The 19,022-nt window shown below is 45.2% G+C and overlaps 1 protein-coding gene across 15 annotated transcripts in view; it reads right to left on the bottom strand.

Annotated features, from left to right (window-relative positions):
- The window catches only part of LOC110524627 (receptor-type tyrosine-protein phosphatase F), a 385,125-nt gene that overhangs the window by 140,262 nt on the left and 225,841 nt on the right, over window positions 1–19,022 (bottom strand). For all 15 annotated transcript variants that reach the window (XM_090236080.1, XM_090236084.1, XM_090236090.1 and 12 more), the window contains exon 5: window positions 7,028–7,216. In XM_090236080.1, the coding sequence (XP_090092206.1) occupies window positions 7,028–7,216 (189 nt within the window). The remainder of the gene's footprint in view (window positions 1–7,027; window positions 7,217–19,022) is intronic.

Genomic DNA, 19,022 nt, shown 5'->3' with positions numbered 1-19,022 from the left:
GAGGAAAAGGAGGAGAACGAGGAGGAGGACAGGAAGGATGACATGAGTGGACATTTTTTCTGTACCCAGCATTCTTACCTCTGATTGGTGTACCACCTGGTGAGGTCATTTGAATGCAAATAAGATTAGAGAGAAGCATTAGTACAAAGATGAGAGAGAGAGAGAGAGAGAGAGAGAGAGGGAGACAGAGAGAGAGAGAGAGAGAGAGAGAGAAAGAATGAGAGAAAGATAGAGAGAAAGAGTCAGAGAGAGAGAGAAAGAAAAAGAAAGAGAAAGAAAGAAAGAGAGAGAGAAAGAAGAGAAGAAACAGCAGAGTGAAGAAGAGCCTGATTATTGTGTTTCAGTAGCTATTTCTCCCTCAACATATTAGAAAAAATAATAATAAAATCACATTTTTAATTTCTGGATGTTATGTGTTCTGTTACGTGTTATGTTATGTGTTATGCTATGTGTTCCGTTATGTATTATGTTATGTGTTCTGTTACGTGTTATGTGTTATGTTATGTTATGTGTTATGTTATGTGTTATGTGTTCTGTTATGTGTTCCGTTATGTATTATGTTATGTGTTCTGTTATGTGTTCTGTTACGTGTTATGTTATGTGTTATGTTATGTGTTCCGTTATGTATTATGTTATGTGTTCTGTTATGTGTTCTGTTACGTGTTTTGTTACGTGTTCTGTTATGTTATGTGTTATGTTATGTGTTCTGTTATGTGTTATGTTACGTGTTCTGTTATGTTATGTGTTATGTTACGTGTTCTGTTATGTGTTCTGTTATGTGTTCTGCTATGTTATGTGTTATGTTATGTGTTATGTTATGTGTTCTGTTATGTGTTCTGTTACGTGTTTTGTTACGTGTTCTGTTATGTTATGTGTTATGTTATGTGTTCTGTTATGTGTTATGTTACGTGTTCTGTTATGTTATGTGTTATGTTACGTGTTCTGTTATGTGTTCTGTTATGTGTTCTGCTATGTTATGTGTTATGTTATGTGTTATGTTATGTGTTCTGTTATGTGTTCTGTTACGTGTTTTGTTACGTGTTCTGTTATGTTATGTGTTATGTTATGTGTTCTGTTATGTGTTATGTTACGTGTTCTGTTATGTTATGTGTTATGTTACGTGTTCTGTTATGTGTTCTGTTATGTGTTCTGCTATGTTATGTGTTATGTTATGTGTTATGTTATGTGTTCTGTTATGTGTTCTGTTACGTGTTTTGTTACGTGTTCTGTTATGTTATGTGTTATGTTATGTGTTCCGTTATGTATTATGTTATGTGTTCTGTTATGTTATGTGTTCTGTTATGTGTTCTGTTACGTGTTCTGTTACGTGTTCTGTTCTGTTATGTGTTATGTTATGTTATGTGTTATGTTATGTGTTCTGTTATGTTATGTGTTATGTTACGTGTTCTGTTATGTGTTCTGTTACGTGTTCTGTTATGTTATGTGTTATGTTACGTGTTCTGTTATGTGTTATGTTATGTGTTATGTGTTCTGTTATGTGTTCCGTTATGTATTATGTTATGTGTTCGGTTATGTGTTCTGTTTTGTGGTGTGTTATGTGTTCTGTTATGTGTTCTGTTTTGTGTTCTGTTACGTGTTCTGTTACGTGTTCTGTTATGTGTTCTGTTATGTGTTCTGTTCTGTGTTCTGTTCTGTGTTCTGTTCTGTGTTCTGTTCTGTGTTCTGTTACATGTTCTGTTATGTGTTCTGTTATGTGTTCTGTTTTGTGTTCTGTTACGTGTTCTGTTATGTGTTCTGTTCTGTGTTCTGTTCTGTGTTCTGTTATGTGTTCTGTTATGTGGTGTGAGCGTACCAGAGTGGCAACTGACTAAGTAGGTTTTCTGTAACCAACACCTATTTCATACAGAGCTATTGTTCCGAATGCCTATTATCTTAATACATGTGACTACTTTTGCTCTGAACTTGCCTGTTTATACAACACACCTGGAGGCTATGTGTTTTAGATGTAGGTGTGCTATAATCCTGACTCTTAATGCTGTGTTTGTCTGGCTATTTGTTTCCTTCCCTTGGTTGTTTGTGCTATACACCTGGCTATTTGTGCTACTGAGCTGTCAGTCTGCTATGATCACAAAGCTACTTATTCTCTCCACCTGCTTGTTTGTGTTAACACCTGGTCATCACCATCAGTCTTGAATGGTCTGACCCTCCGTTCACCCAAAATGGGTCTGTTTCTGACTGGTACCTTAAGCATTCTGATCATCTCTAGAGACTACGTCTAGACAATCTAACTGATCTGGGGTGTTCAGTTTCCTGTTGTAATGAGGCTAGCAGAAACACAGGTTACATACAGCATCTGATGCAATATTAAGAAACATGTGCCCTGAATACAGTAGGCTAACTTATGAAATTGCTGTTTATTAGCATAACGATGAATTCTAATATGACTGAAGTAGTTATTTCAGTTACAATACATGTTTAACTATGTGTATCAAATGGCCCATGTAAAATACATGTTTATCAGTTATTATATTTTGTGCACCACCCCCTAATTAGCTGATTATCTTGCCTTACAAATAATTGGTTGCATTCAGTGATTCATATTCCTGTAGTTGTTAGTACGGGGTCATTTGGGCATATCTAGTCATATGCAACAAATGTTGGAGGAGTCGGTTTGGTTACTATACAGATACACCCGATCTGGATAATGACTCAAAACCACCATCCACACATTAAACAGGAGCATAGAGGTGGAGGAGAGGTTGAGAGGACGGAAAGCCCCCTAAAAGCTGTGTGTCCCATGTTGATGAGGTCATCAGCAGCTTAAAGAGGACTGGGTCTACGCTGAGACCTGCCTGGACAGACATACAGCCTTCATGTACTGAGCCCAAGTTGGTTTAGGTTCATTATGAATATCACAGGCTTTGTCCATGGCCGATTTCAGAGCAGTATATTCTAGGCAAATTGTGAAAAATAATAGAGCTTTATTATGTTTTCGCAATGTCCTGGATACAGTAGGCAGGTATTCATTTTCCTATATGTTGGAGAAATACATTGGGATTAATGCACAGAAATAGGTTGTTACCTTGGATTTAAGCAGTCCATGCTCTGCCTTCGCAAGGACATAATACTACTGTATATATTTAACACATTTTATCATGTCGTCGTTAACCATATACATATTCATAACAATTAAAGGGCATAAATTATGTTACTGCTATAGCAGGCTTCAGTGGAGAGAATCACCAATCACCTGGGTTGTGTCCCAGATGGCACTCTGTTCCCTCTACAGTGCGCTACATTTGACCAGAGACCATAGGGCTTCGGTCAAAAGAAGTGCACTATAATGGGAACAGGGTGTTATTTGGGACACATCCATGGTGAGTCAGGAGGACCCAGGAGAGTTTGAGTGTCTGCACCACATACAGAGCCATGGCCTGCTACTCCAGGAGTATTTACCCGAAAATGAAAGCGGTTTAGCCAGGTCTAGAGACACTACTCCTCCTCTCCCACCCCTCTCCTTCCTCCCTATCAGATCCTCAGGCCAGCAGAGGAGGTCTGTTTGCTTATCGTTTGGCCTGTATTGTTGTCTGGTGCCAGACTGACTAGTTGGACAAGCCTATCGATAATTACCGGGAGACAATGACATGTTGTCCCAAATAGCACTACATTCCCAACATAGTATACTACTTTTGAAAAGAGGCATATGGGCCCTAGAAAAAAGTAGTGCACTATATAGGCGAATGGGGTAGTGCTGAGTGATTAAGCTAAATGTCTGATATTTTCTGTTTCTAAACAACTAAATGTCTGATATTTTCTGTTTCTAAACAACTAAATGTCTGATTGTTTCTGTTTCTAAACAACTAAATGTCTGATATTTTCTGTTTCTAAACAACTAAATGTCTGATATTTTCTGTTTCTAAACAACTAAATGTCTGATATTTTCTGTTTCTAAACAACTAAATGTCTGATATTTTCTGTTTCTAAACAACTAAATGTCGGATGTCGGTTCAACTTTGAATTCAATTTCCTTCCTTTTTTTTCCTTTGAGCTCAATGCTCATATTGCGCAGTTTCTCTAGAGATAAATCAGATCAAGCCCGAATTGTGTAGTAGGGAGTTGTAGTCTCCAACAGGCCATTATTTGACATAGTTTAGCGCAGAAATTGAGGTAATTAACTTTGCGCGCCTACTTGTCCGGTCTGTGTGTTCCTTTTTTATGCCTGCTATGTTAGGTTAATGTGGGGCAGACACGGAGAGAGAAGACAGAAGATTGTGTGATCAAGAAGGATAGAGAGCAGTTGCTTTCTGATATATCGCTGCCTGAAAATACAAGATCTAAGTGATTGATAGTTGGTATTCAGCAGTCATAAAAGTATGCCTTATTTACTTTGAAGCTCTACTAAAATAGTGATTTTGTCAGACAGCATAGGCAGCAGCTCTATGGAGATGATGACTTGAATGAAATAATAAAGTCATCAAATTAAACAAATTAAATTTACATAACTGAAATATTTGATATTTTATAAATGGTCAATAAGTGATAAGTGGTAATGGGCAGTCACTACCATCATGGGACTTGTATTAATTGTTTTATTCTGTGTTGTTACAGCATTCAACCCACATAATGCATAGTGCATTTCATGTTGTAAGAAGTTATCGAAACCGAAATCTGCGATAATTTTTTAACAATTGAACCAAAACCGAACCGACATCAAAAAGCACTGATCACTCAGCACTAGAATAGGGTGCCATTTGGGACTCAGTCTTAGTAGATGGGAGATAGAGCTCTGAGCTCCATTTAGGACTGAGCCTTAGTAGGGGGGGATAGAGCTCTGAGCTCCATTAAGGACTCAGCCTTAGTAGTTGGGGGATAGAGCACTGAGCTCCATTAAGGACTCGGCCTTAGAAGAGGGGGATAGAGATCTGAGCTCCATTAAGGACTCGGCCTTGGTAGAGGGGGGATAGAGCTCTAAGCCCCATTAAGGACTCAGCCTTAGTAGCTGGAGGATAGAGCTCTGAGCTTCAGTAAGGACTCAGCCTTGGTAGAGGGGGGATAGAGCTCTGATCTCCATTAAGTAATCAGCCTTAGTAGCTGGGGGATAGAGCTCTGAGCTCAATTAAGGATTCAGCCTTAGTAGAGTGGGGATAGAGCTCTGAGCTCCATTAAGGACTCAGCCTTAGTAGCTGGGGGATAGAGCTCTGAGCTCCATTAAGGACTCAGACTTAGTAGAGGGGGGATTGAGCTCTGAGCTCCATTAAGGACTCAGCGTTGGTAGAGGGGAATAGAGCTCTGAGCCCCATTAAGGACTCATCCTTTGTAGCTGGGGGATAGAGCTCTGAGCTCCATTAAGGACTCAGCGTTGGTAGAGGGGAATAGAGCTCTGAGCCCCATTAAGGACTCAGCCTTTGTAGCTGGGGGATAGAGCTCTGAGCTCCATTAAGGACTCAGCGTTGGTAGAGGGGATTGAGCTCTGAGCTCCATTAAGGACTCAGCCCTTGTAGAGGGGGGATTGAGCTCTGAGCTCCATTAAGGACTCAGCCATAGTAGAGGGGGGATTGAGCTCCATTCCATACACACAGACTGTCTTTCATTTGCCAGCAGTGCAAAGGTCTTAAATTGAAATATGGAGCTATTAGCATTCCTTGATGGATAAAGGTCCTGTAATAGGGATACTAATTTATGAGCAAATGTAATCTCACTAGCGCATAATGAATTGTATTGGAACAAATAAATTGCTTGAATGTCAAGTTGATGGCATGGCACTAGTGCAGCTGTATTTTACTCGGTTCCTCTGACAGACAATTAACCACCGGGCAGCTCTTAAAAAAACGAACAGAAAAAATACATATGCCCATCTGCGGTTGACTGCAGTGGGACTATGGATGTTTCCCAAATAGCACCCTATCCCTATATAATGGAGCATAGGGCTCTGGTCAAAATTAGTGCAGTATAAAAGGAATAGGGTGCCATTTGGGAAAAAGCTATGTGTGAGGAGAAAGGCAAGCCAGCGCTATGAACCAAATTGAACCAAATTGCAGTGCTGTCATGTTAATAATGCATGGTTGGAGGATCTGTCCTTCACCGGAGGCCCTGCAACTGAGGCCTGCCGGGGAAAATCCTCCAGCTTCCACAGGCTTCAAAGCTACATATAGACTGTGTCCCAAATTGCATCCTATTTCCTTTATAGTGTAATACTTTTGACCAGAGCCCTATAATGCACTATAAGGAATAGGGTGTCATTTGCAACACACACCAGAGATATCCTATAGCCTGTCTCTCAGCCTTTCCTTTCTCTGTGTCTCTGTTCAGAGGGGAAGCCTCTAGTTTCTACATCATATTCTATGCTGCCAGGGGTTCAAGAGTTGAAGCTGGAATGCTTTTGGAGGTTGCACTGGGGCTAAGGGTTTAGGGAGTAGGGACCCAGACTCCAACATTTGCATAAATAAAGGCCTATGGCACATTGATGATGCAAGTTCACAGCTTGGCAGCCACATTACCGGCTAAAGGTACTGTTGGAATAACTGTTTGCCATGAAATGTTTTCCTCAAAAGTGACGGTAGACAAGGGAATAGCCCAATCACTGCAGGTATGCTGTGCACAGCTGGACAGCATTGTTGTGGCTCCTTTTACTAAATAACGTGATAGAGGATGGACAAATGGTTTGCTCTGAGCGGTTGTCATTGGTGCTTGGATCCAGGCCACCTTTCTGAGTTGTTCTGAGCCTGCTAGTTGGTTATAATGTTAAGATGAATGGCTGCCTTGAACCTATTGTTGTGGGCAACATAGGCCCAGAACACAGCAGTATTCCCTCTGAGGATCCGCTGAGGTAATTATGGAGCTTAATTCAGTCAAATGTAATAGAAAACACTTATTGACATCTTTAAAGCTGGAATCCTTAGCGGTGGACGTGCCACGTCCGTTTGGGATATTACAACAACAAATAAGCTACTTCAAACAACGACCACTGTTTATTCCCCTCGGACATCATTGCACGCGTGGCAGAACAGCAGAATTTGTACTGCAATTTTTTAGCACAGTATGTGTTGACCGTGCAGAGACTCTGTACCTGAGCGGAGCTGTTTGATTCGACCGTTGCTGCTGTTGATATCTACAGGGAGGAAGTCTTTGAACCAGGAGATCTCTGGGTCAGGGTTGCCACTGGCAGCACACAGCATGGTGGCTGTCCTGGTCTTCTCCACCACCTTCAACTGGGGACCCATGTCTATGGTGGGGAACCCATGAGGGATCTGGTCCTCTGGAAAGACAGAGAAAGAGTTGTGATGAGTATATATATGATATAAAAAGATGCCCAATCTTCATTTGATCACCCTGTTGTTGCAGGACATGCATACTTGTAGTGTATCCGTAGTTTAAAAAAGCTTCTAAAGTTTGTAATTTCCACTTTAAAATTCAGATTTGATTTGCCCTAACAAACAATTTATCAACCCTTACAAAAATATCCATTCATGATAATCCATACAATAATTCACATTGCCTGTTGCTGCAGGATTACTTTCCTGCTGTGAGAAACTGATCCTACACCTGTATTCTACAATGCCTATGGTATAAAAAGGTTGAGAAATACTGAGCTAATGTACCAGTCATCCAATGCATGCACGCTCGCACGCACACGCACACACACACATACACACAGAGCCAGTCACTCCTTCCATCACATCTTGAGATATGAGACCACCCCGGCAGTCAGGGTCTGTGCTCTCCTTGTTGATTGGCCTGTGCATCCCACAACCTTGAGCTGCGATGAGGTGGTCACCTTTAAAACGCTGTGAAATCCAGCCCTAATGTAAATATCGCTAGGCCAAGGCGGGACTAATCCACCTACGGAATTTCTCGTCATGGATCTGTGGAGAGTGTGAGACGCAATTTCACTCAGGCCGAATTGCATTCAGATAGAGAGAGGGCCCTGCTCCGACTATCTGCAGGGGTAAGTGTGGTCAAAAGCCAGACTGCCAAATTACAGATGAAAATGTAATCAAATCAATGCCTGAAATCCCATTCCATGCTTCCCTTCTTTTCCATCGTGTGTGGAAAAGGGAAAGATACCCCATCTCCAGGTGCTCTAGAAAGCAAGGAAATACATTGGAAGGACCTTGAAATAATTGATCCCAGAAAACCAGTGAAGATAGGACCAGAATCTGTACCAGGCTTGATGTTTTTATCTAAACCTGTTTGATTTGCCTGTTGCTGCTGTTGAAATAAAAACGTTACTTGTTCAGAAACAGTATTGTCAATTGAATCCTGTCCCTTTGCCAAGTTCTCTGTGTCACAGGTACAGTAATGAACGGCCTTCAACGGGACAAGCTAGAGTACATTAGAGAACAACACTTGCTGCATCGGTGACACTGCAAAAGACATCTGCGACCGCAACTGCCAGCAGCCAAGTCTGTATCGATGAGTAAGGTGATGTGACAACACTACCTACGTCCCAAATCGCACCCTATTCCCTATAGTGCAGTATAGGCCCTGGTCAAAAGTAGTGCACTATAAAGGGAAAATGGTATCATTAGGGACGCAGACCACTACGTGTCGTTAGCCTTGTCTGACAGTAACCTGACAATGTGAGAGATGGAGACATTTGTGATTCTGTCAATGACAGGTACTGCAGAGGAGAGAGTCACCCTTACAGAAAAAACATATGAATTTCACATTTAAACATGTCAAATGTGATCTTATGTGAAGCTAATGTGATAACATGTGACAACATGTAAAGCAACATATGAAACTAAATATGAAAATGTGATCTTCGTTCCAGTGTTTTTTCTTATGGGCAACAGCAAGGAGTGTAGAAGGGTAATTTATTAGGAGAATGGTGTCTATTGGTACAGATACCCAATCATTCTCTCTGGCACCATGAGGAGACAGAGGATGTGTACTATAAAGGGAATATGGTTTCTTTGGGATGCATCCAGACCTGTTGATATTCACTGTGACCAAAAGCATCACACTCACACATACAGTGAAGTGCAGATACGTATGCTTGTGCAGTACTAGTGACATAACCAACATCGAGACAATCTATTCAGGAGTAGATGTTTAATACTCATGATCTATGCATGATTCTGTAAGATCTTTCACCATAATGTGAGAAAATGTCCAAAGATGTGCTGTACCATCTGAGGACAATACGTACGTCCCAAATATCATCCTATTTCCTTTATAGTGCACTACTTTTTACAAGAACCCTAGGGGCCCTGGTCAAAGGTAGTGCACCATAAAAGGAAACGATTGGCATTTAGGACACACACAATGACGCAAATGTCTGGCTCCGAGAGAGTTGGAACAGTACAGAAGAGTACAGTGAGACACTGGGAAATCCTTTAATTAAGAGCTTAAGACTGGCTGTGAAAGGGAGGGAGGACCCAGTGGAGACAGAGAGAAATAACCCAGAGGAATCTGAGGAGGGGTTGGCTAGTTGGGCTGTTAAGCAGGTTGGCTGGCTGGCAGGTGGGCTGGCTGGCTTTGGGAAACACTGAGCCTGTCAAAATAACCCAGGGGACTGAAGAAAGGGGTTGACTGGGCGGCTGGCTGATTGGGATTGCGGCCTGGGCAGCTGGCTGACTGGCTGGCTGATTGTCCCTGGGAAACACCTAGCCTATCAGTGCTGCTCCCTCGCTGGGCTCTGACTGGGGCAAGAACAGCCTCTTCTCTCCATCCTCACATAATAAAGTTGGAGCTTAACCATTTGTTGTCATCTGGCCATGAGGAACCGTTCGCCCATTTGCGTCTTTGTCTGTTCAGTGTCACATTAAGAGATGGCAGACTGTAATAGTACCCCAAGGGAAGGTGGGGATGTTCCCATAAAAAAAAACCTACAAGGGGACCATCTTATAAGTCTCTCTCTCTCTCTCACTCTCTCTCTCTCTCTCATGCTGACTCTCTCATGCTGACTCTCTCATGCTGACTCTCTCATGCTGGCTCTCTCCTGTCTTGGCAAGTGTCACTCTCCCAAGAGCAGCCCAGTGAATTCATTCTCTTTTAGGGCCCTTAGTTTGTCGATTCTGAATGGTCTGTGACAAACTATGCTATATTTCTAAAAAAGAAAGGGAGTGAAGAAAACACTTGAGTTATCCAGTAATTATATAAGCTCCATCAGATCAGATGACAGTCATGGCTAACTCCCAGGATTGCATTAGTAGCATTCTCTACCACAAAAGATGAATGGCAGTGTCATGTACTGTCATGTTGTCTTGTCTCTGTCCTTTCCCTTCACCCTGTCTCCCTCTGCTGGTCGTGTTAGGTTACCTTTTCTCCCCCGCTTTCCCCCAGCTGTCCCTTGTCTCCTCTAACTACCCATTCACCCCGTTCCCCACCTGTTCCCTTTTTCCCTCTGATTAGGTCCCTATATCTCTCTCTGTTTCTGCTCCTGTCCTTGTCGGATTCTTGTTTGTTTGTGTCATTCATGCCTGAACCAGACTGTCGTCATGTTTGCTGTAACCTTGTCCTGTCCTGTCGGAATCTGCCGGTCCATCTGAGCCTACCTATGTTTGGTAATTAAAGAAGCTCTGTTTAAGTTGATTCGCTTTTGGGTCCTCATTCACGCACCGTAACAGAAGAATCCGACCAAGAATGGACCCAGCGACTTCGGATCCTCTCCACTCAGCCGTCGAGATCCAGGGAGCGATGCTAGGCAGACACAAGCAGGAATTGTCTGCTGCTCGACATGCCGTTGAGACCCTGGCCACCCAAGTCTCCAACCTCACAGAACAGGTTCACCATCTCCGCCTCGATCCACCGGCCACTTCCAGGGCTTTCGAATCTCCGGAGCCCAGAATCAATAACCCGCCGTGTTACTCTGGGGAGCCCACTGAATGCCGCTCGTTCCTCACCCAGTGTGATATTGTGTTTTCTCTCCAGCCCAACACTTACTCCAGGAGCACTGCTCGTGTCGCCTACGTCATATCTCTCCTTATTGGACGGGCTCGTGAGTGGGGCACGGCAATCTGGGAGGCAAGGGCTGAGTGTACTAACCAGTATCAAGACTTTAAGGAGGAGATGATACGGGTTTTTGATCGATCTGTTTTTGGGGAGGAGGCTTCCAGGGCCCTGTCTTCCCTATGTCAAGGCAATCGATCCATAACAGACTACTCTATTGAGTTTCGCACTCTTGCTGTCTCCAGTGGCTGGAACGAGCCGGCCTTGCTCGCTCGTCTTCTGGAGGGTTTCCGCGCAGAGGTAAAGGATGAGATTCTCTCCCGGGAGGTTCCTTCCAGCGTGGATTCCTTGATTGAACTCGCTATTCGCATTGAGCGACGGGTTGATCTTCGTCACCGAGCTCGTGGAAAGGAGCTCGCGCTCTCCGTCGCCTCCCTCTCCGCATCACTACCATCTTCCTCTGCCGGCTCGGGTGCTGAGTCCATGCAGCTGGGAGGTATCCGCATCTCGACTGAGGAGAGGGAACGGAGAATCACCAACCGCCTCTGTCTCTATTGCGGTTCCGCTGGTCATTTTGTCACTTCATGTCCAGTAAAAGGCCAGAGCTCGTCAGTAAGCGGAGGGCTACTGGTGAGCGCTACTACTCCTGTCTCTCCTTCAAGATCCTGCACTACCTTGTCGGTCCATCTACGCTGGACCGGTTCGTCAGCTTCCTGCAGTGCCTTAATAGACTCTGGGGCGGAGGGCTGTTTTATGGACGAGACCTGGGCTCGGGAACATGACATTCCTCTCAGACAGTTAAAGGAGCCCACGGCCTTGTTCGCCCTGGATGGTAGTCCTCTCCCCAGGATTCAGCGTGAGACGCTACCTTTAACCCTCACTGTTTCTGGTAATCATAGTGAAACCATTTCTTTTTTAATTTTTCGTTCACCTTTTACACCTGTTGTTTTGGGCCATCCCTGGCTAGTTTGTCATAATCCTTCCAGTAATTGGTCTAGTAATTCTATCCTCTCCTGGAACGTCTCTTGTCATGTGAAATGTTTAATGTCTGCTATCCCTCCTGTTTCCTCTGTCTCTTCTTCACAGGAGGAGCCTGGTGATTTGACAGGGGTGCCGGAGGAATATCACGATCTGCGCACGGTGTTCAGTCGGTCCAGGGCCACCTCTCTTCCTCCACACCGGTCGTATGATTGTAGTATTGATCTCCTTCCGGGAACCACCCCCCCCCGGGGTAGACTATACTCTCTGTCGGCTCCCGAACGTAAGGCTCTCGAAGATTATTTGTCTGTAGCTCTTGACGCCGGTACCATAGTCCCCTCCTCCTCTCCCGCCGGAGCGGGGTTTTTTTTTGTCAAGAAGAAGGACGGGTCTCTGCGCCCCTGCATAGATTATCGAGGGCTGAATGACATAACAGTGAAGAATCGTTATCCGCTTCCTCTTATGTCTTCAGCCTTCGAGATCCTGCAGGGAGCCAGGTTTTTCACTAAGTTGGACCTTCGTAACGCTTACCATCTCGTGCGCATCAGGGAGGGGGACGAGTGGAAGACGGCGTTTAACACTCCGTTAGGGCACTTTGAATACCGGGTTCTTCCTTTCGGCCTCGCTAACGCTCCAGCTGTCTTTCAGGCATTAGTCAATGATGTCCTGAGAGACATGCTGAACATCTTTGTTTTCGTTTACCTTGACGATATCCTGATTTTTTCACCGTCACTCCAGATTCATGTTCAGCACGTTCGACGTGTCCTCCAGCGCCTTTTAGAGAATTGTCTTTTTGTGAAGGCTGAGAAGTGCACTTTTCATGCCTCCTCCGTCACATTTCTCGGTTCTGTTATTTCCGCTGAAGGCATTAAGATGGATCCCGCTAAGGTCCAAGCTGTCATTGATTGGCCCGTCCCTAAGTCACGCGTCGAGCTGCAGCGCTTTCTCGGCTTCGCGAACTTCTATCGTCGTTTCATCCGTAATTTCGGTCAGGTGGCAGCTCCTCTCACAGCCCTTACTTCTGTCAAGACGTGCTTTAAGTGGTCCGTTTCCGCCCAGGGAGCTTTTGATCTCCTCAAGAATCGTTTTACATCCGCTCCTATCCTTGTTACACCTGACGTCTCTAGACAGTTCGTTGTCGAGGTTGACGCGTCAGAGGTGGGAGTGGGAGCCATCCTTTCTCAGCGCTCCCCCTCTGACGACAAGGTCCACCCATGCGCGTATTTTTCTCATCGCCTGTCGCCGTCGGAACGTAACTATGATGTGGGTAACCGCGAACTGCTCGCCATCCGGTTAGCCCTAGGCGAATGGCGACAGTGGTTGGAGGGGGCGACCGTTCCTTTTGTCGTTTGGACTGACCATAGGAACCTTGAGTACATCCGTTCTGCCAAACGACTTAATGCGCGTCAGGCGCGTTGGGCGCTGTTTTTCGCTCGTTTCGAGTTCGTGATTTCTTATCGTCCGGGCTCTAAGAACACCAAGCCTGATGCTTTGTCTCGTCTCTTCAGTTCTTCAGTAGCCTCCACTGACCCCGAGGGGATTCTCCCTGAGGGGCGTGTTGTCGGGTTGACTGTCTGGGGAATTGAGAGGCAGGTAAAGCAAGCACTCACTCAAACTCCGTCGCCGCGCGCTTGTCCTAGGAACCTTCTTTTCGTTCCCGTTCCTACTCGTCTGGCCGTTCTTCAGTGGGCTCACTCTGCCAAGTTAGCCGGCCACCCTGGCGTTCGGGGTACGCTTGCTTCCATTCGCCAGCGTTTCTGGTGGCCCACCCGGGAGCATGACACGCGTCGTTTCGTGGCTGCTTGTTCGGTCTGCGCGCAGACTAAGTCCGGTAACTCTCCTCCTGCCGGCCGTCTCAGGCCGCTTCCTATTCCCTCTCGACCGTGGTCTCACATCGCCTTAGATTTTGTCACCGGACTGCCTTCGTCAGCGGGGAAGACTGTTATTCTTACGGTTGTCGATAGGTTCTCTAAGGCGGCTCATTTCATTCCCCTTGCTAAGCTTCCTTCTGCTAAAGAGACGGCACAAATCATCATCGAGAATGTTTTCAGAATTCATGGCCTTCCGTCAGACGTCGTTTCGGACAGAGGTCCGCAATTCACGTCTCAATTTTGGAGGGAGTTTTGCCGTTTGATTGGGGCTTCCGTCAGTCTCTCTTCCGGCTTTCACCCCCAGTCTAACGGTCAAGCAGAACGGGCCAATCAGACTATTGGTCGCATCTTACGCAGTCTTTCTTTTCGCAACCCTGCGTCTTGGTCAGAACAGCTCCCCTGGGCAGAATACGCCCACAACTCGCTTCCTTCGTCTGCGACCGGGCTATCTCCTTTTCAGAGTAGCCTCGGGTACCAGCCTCCGTTGTTCTCATCTCAGTTCGCCGAGTCCAGCGTCCCCTCCGCTCAGGCTTTTGTCCAACGTTGCGAGCGCACCTGGAAGAGGGTCAGGTCTGCACTTTGCCGTTATAGGGCGCAGACTGTGAGAGCTGCTAATAAGCGTAGAACTAAGAGCCCTAGATATTGTCGCGGTCAGAGAGTTTGGCTCTCCACTCAGAACCTTCCCCTTAAGACGGCTTCTCGCAAGTTGACCCCGCGGTTCATTGGTCCATTCCGTATCTCTCAGGTCATTAATCCTGTCGCAGTGCGACTTCTTCTTCCGCGATATCTTCGTCGCGTCCACCCGGTCTTCCATGTCTCCTGTGTTAAGCCCGTTCTTCGCGCCCCCGCTCGTCTTCCCCCCCCCCCCCCCCATCCTTGTCGAGGGCGCACCTATCTACAGGGTCCGTAAGATCTTGGACATGCGTCCTCGGGGCCGTGGTCATCAGTACCTAGTTGACTGGGAGGGGTACGGTCCTGAGGAGAGGAGTTGGGTTCCCTCTCGGGACGTGCTGGACCGTGCGCTGATTGATGATTTCCTCCGTTGCCGCCAGGTTTCCTCCTCGAGTGCGCCAGGAGGCGCTCGGTGAGTGGGGGGGTACTGTCATGTACTGTCATGTTGTCTTGTCTCTGTCCTTTCCCTTCACCCTGTCTCCCTCTGCTGGTCGTGTTAGGTTACCTTTTCTCCCCCGCTTTCCCCCAGCTGTCCCTTGTCTCCTCTAACTACCCATTCACCCCGTTCCCCACCTGTTCCCTTTTTCCCTCTGATTAGGTCCCTATATCTCTCTCTGTTTCTGCTCCTGTCCTTGTCGGATTCTTGTTTGTTTGTGTCATTCATGCCTGAACCAGACTGTCGTCATGTTTGCTGTAACCTTGTCCTGTCCTGTCGGAATCTGCCGGTCCATCTGAGCCTACCTATGTTTGGTAATTAAAGAAGCTCTGTTTAAGTTGATTCGCTTTTGGGTCCTCATTCACGCACCGTAACAGGCAGACTTGTTGTTGCTCATGGAAGTGTTGTATTTTCCTGTCAGCTTGACACTGGATATGAATGCCTGAGATTTGTTACTATTATAAATGGTATGTTCACTAATAGCTACCCAGTAATGTATTTCTAAGGAGGAAAATCACTATAGCCTAGTTAAAGCAGACTGAAAGCTGTGCTTACAAGTGAAACAATAGTGAGTACAGCATTAACCAGGCTAGGATTACCTATTCTTTGGAAAAGGTACCCCACCTAATCTACCCACTATCTTGGAAGGAATTCTTCAAATTGAGGATTGTAGTTTCCCACCCAGCTAATCTCTCTATAGAATGAGAGCTGCCATTGTGAAGCAGCTGATAGTCTGTCAGTCAGAAGCTATTTACACACAAGAGTGATGGTGTACAGACATGTCCTGTCTGTCTGCCCCTGTCACTCAACATGTGTTGTCCCAAATGGCACCCTATTCCCTATTTAGTGGACTATTTTTGCCCTGTGCCTATATGGGTCTGGTTAAAAGTAGTGCACTAAATACGGAATAGGGGGCCATTTGGGACGGAGACAAACTGCTGTCAACTTGCCCTCCATCATCTCTTTATCAATAGGGTAGGGTAACCAAAACTTCTTAGCATGCCATTGTAAATGACTTAACTGTCAATTTCCATTCCTGTTGTCTTGCCATCTCTGTCTCTGCTCCCACTCCATACCTGGGAGAGAGAGAAGGATTTCACATGCCTCAGCATGTAATCCCATAGGTTCCTTTACTGCCATGGTCTTAAGGGAATACTGACTGTCTGCTTTGCAGGAAAACAAATATGCCAAATGGTAAACAATATTTAATGGAACGGTTAACTGTAGTATTTGAACAGTATAACAGTATAATGCAGAACCATGATGGACAGTAACTTAGAACTCTCCTGTCTGTGACTACACATAACTTAGCTACAATGATGGCTTTGTCATGCAGATACTACTTTGTCATCCCAAACAAGACACGTCAGCGATACTCCCCAAACTGCCAGCAAATGCCACCCTTGTCACTGCACCCTGACCCACAGCCATGTTGAGTCAGGTGAGTGCTGGTTGGTTGGTTAAAAACTATCTGAGAGAGAGAGAAGCAGCGTCTGAAATGGCACCCTATTCCCTAGATTGAGTACTATGTTTTCTGACCAAACCCACTGCACCAGCCAAAGTCTGACCTAGGTGTAACGGCTGGTGGTTGAGCCGTGATGCCCAGGGCATGTTGCGAGAGAGAGGAGCAGAGCCTCTCCACACTGAGACTATTGTTCTCTACAGTAATGCTATGACAAGGTGTTTGGCACCAGCTACAGCCACACATTCCTCATGTAATGCACCAGCCTGCTTAGTACAGAGCACACAGAAACACGATCAGCCCAGATGAAGACAGGCCGGGGGGACGGAGGAGGGACTTGGACAGGGGTTGGGGGTGGAGGATGGTAAAGACACACAGGGCTACAGGAGATGTACATGTATGAGGCTGAGTGTCTAAAGAGGCCTCTGCTCCCCTAGCTACAGTACGAGAATAGAGGCCCAGATCATGTACAGGATGCTCAGAGCTCTTTGATAGGCCCTGGGGGCAGACATGGTGATGCCAGTGTGTATCCCTGTCCCCCCTGATGGCTACTGCTACTTAATGACCTATTCTGATACCCTCTCAGCCTCACTTTATGACAGTCAGACACAGGAACATTCAGGTCTACAAGTCAACACAGTCAGCAACGTCTCCCCTCAATTGACGGAGTGCCCTGAAAGAAAAAGTGCACTGGTGATGGGTGGCCAGAGAGAATGAAAGAGAGGGGAGAGGGGGGGCTGGTTGTGAGTCATTCTGTAATGTCTGAAAGACACATGTCAGGTTTAAATTAAGATTAGTTTGGTTTGTGCGTGTCAGGTACAGAAAAGCACCTGTCACCACATGGACCCATCATTAAGCAGGAGCTCTCGTGGTGCTGTTTACATGTTGGGAAATGAGCCAGGAGCCAGCCAGCCATGCTCCGTCCAGACAGACAGAGAGAGAATTCCCCTGATAATGAGCTCTGAGTTGTTGTGCTGCCAAATAAATATAGAATTACAGAATCACAGAACATTGACTTGAATGAGAATGTACATTCTAGTAATTATATTTCTATGTATGCTGCTCTCTTGGTTACTGCAGGCAGATGGGACCTCTCTACTGAGTGTCTATAAGGGCTGACAGGTCGCTCAGACGATCCCAGTTGGGTATAATTTGCCACTCAGGACAGGTTGCTCAGACGATCCCAGATGGGTATAATTTGCCACTCAGGACAGGTCGCTCAGACGATCCCAGATACCAGATGGGTATCGGTTACCACTTTTCCCAGAGAATCTGTGGCTGGGGCGGGGGGAGATATTGGGGACATAATAAGACGGTGGTGTGTATGACTGGAAAGTTTTACTGCCGAACAAGATTATCCTCTTACCATTGTGCAGTAGGTACAGTGCATTCGGAAAGTATTCAGACTCATTCCCCTTTTCCACATTTTGTTACGTAACAGCCTTATTCTAATATGGATTAAATGAAAATTGTATTAAAATATAAAAAAATAGGAATACCTTATTTACATAAGTATTCAGACCCTTTGCTATGAGACTCAAATTTGAGCTCAGGTGCATCCTGTTTCCATTGATCATCCTTGAGACGTTTGTACAACTTGATTGGAGTCCACCTGTGGTAAATTCAGTTGATTGGACATGATATGGAAAGGCACACACCCACAGTTGACAGTGCATGTCAGAGCAAAAACCAAGCCTTTCAAGTACCTATTTTTATAGCGGGAAAACACCATTATCAAAAGGGATCGCAAATGTGATTATGCATGTAATGCTTTTATTATAAAGGTGCACAATTATCTTCCCCAAACGTGCTGCTTATTAGGTTGCCAGTTAGGCTCTAAACACCTTGTAAAGCGGATTAATGTGCTGAATTTGAAGAAGTTATTTGGCCACTTTAGTTGTGATACAAACCTTATCAAAACATGTAGCCTATGGGCTAGGCTATGGGATTGGCTACATGAGGTGTGCAACAATGATAAAAAAAAGTTGCAAAAGGCAGTTTCTTATGCTGGTCATAATTCACGAGTGATAGGCTAATATTGTCACCCATCATTTAATTTAGTCTTTACATATTTGTTTTGATTTAGAATGGACCATTATCATACACCTGTCTCGAATCAGGGACAGCAGGAAAAAAATCGACGCACTTAAATACGAATGGAGGACGATTTTCCCGTGGTTAATTTTCATGCCAGCCAGGTAGGCTATACTCCTGTTGTAAAGAGAAGCAATGTGCTTAATATTAGGAAAGTTGAGAAATACATATTGTAGGTCTAGCCTATTGAACGCTGATGGGATCATCCTCTTTTTAATAGAGGCCATCACTCTGTATTTTTCATGAAATCATAACCTATAAAAATGTAGCGCAACATGAGCTCATGGCTCTCATGAAGTGTTTGATTAGATTTTCAACTACATTTGTATTGATGTCAGAGTGATGAGAGGGACAATAGAGTGCTGAGTACTAGGCAGTTAGCACGTTTGGTAGGCTACTAATGACCATGAGCAGCATCAGAGCTTGGAGAAGCCTAATTACCGTGACTAAACGGTCACATGGAATTTGAATGCCTTCATGACTTCGTGACCGCCGGTGTGACGGTAATATGGTCACAGCAAACAGCCCTAGTGGTGGCAGCATCATGCTATGGGGATGGTTTTCAGCATCAGGGACTGGGAGACTAGTCATGATTGAGGGAAAGATGAACAGAGCAAAGTACAGAGAGATCCTTGATGAAAACCTGTTCCAGAGC

The sequence above is a fragment of the Oncorhynchus mykiss genome, chromosome 5 (genome assembly GCF_057628025.1).
Source record: "Oncorhynchus mykiss isolate SJ-2025 chromosome 5, ASM5762802v1, whole genome shotgun sequence".
NCBI classification, from domain to species: domain Eukaryota; kingdom Metazoa; phylum Chordata; class Actinopteri; order Salmoniformes; family Salmonidae; genus Oncorhynchus; species Oncorhynchus mykiss.
This window is presented reverse-complemented; position numbering and strand designations above follow the sequence as displayed.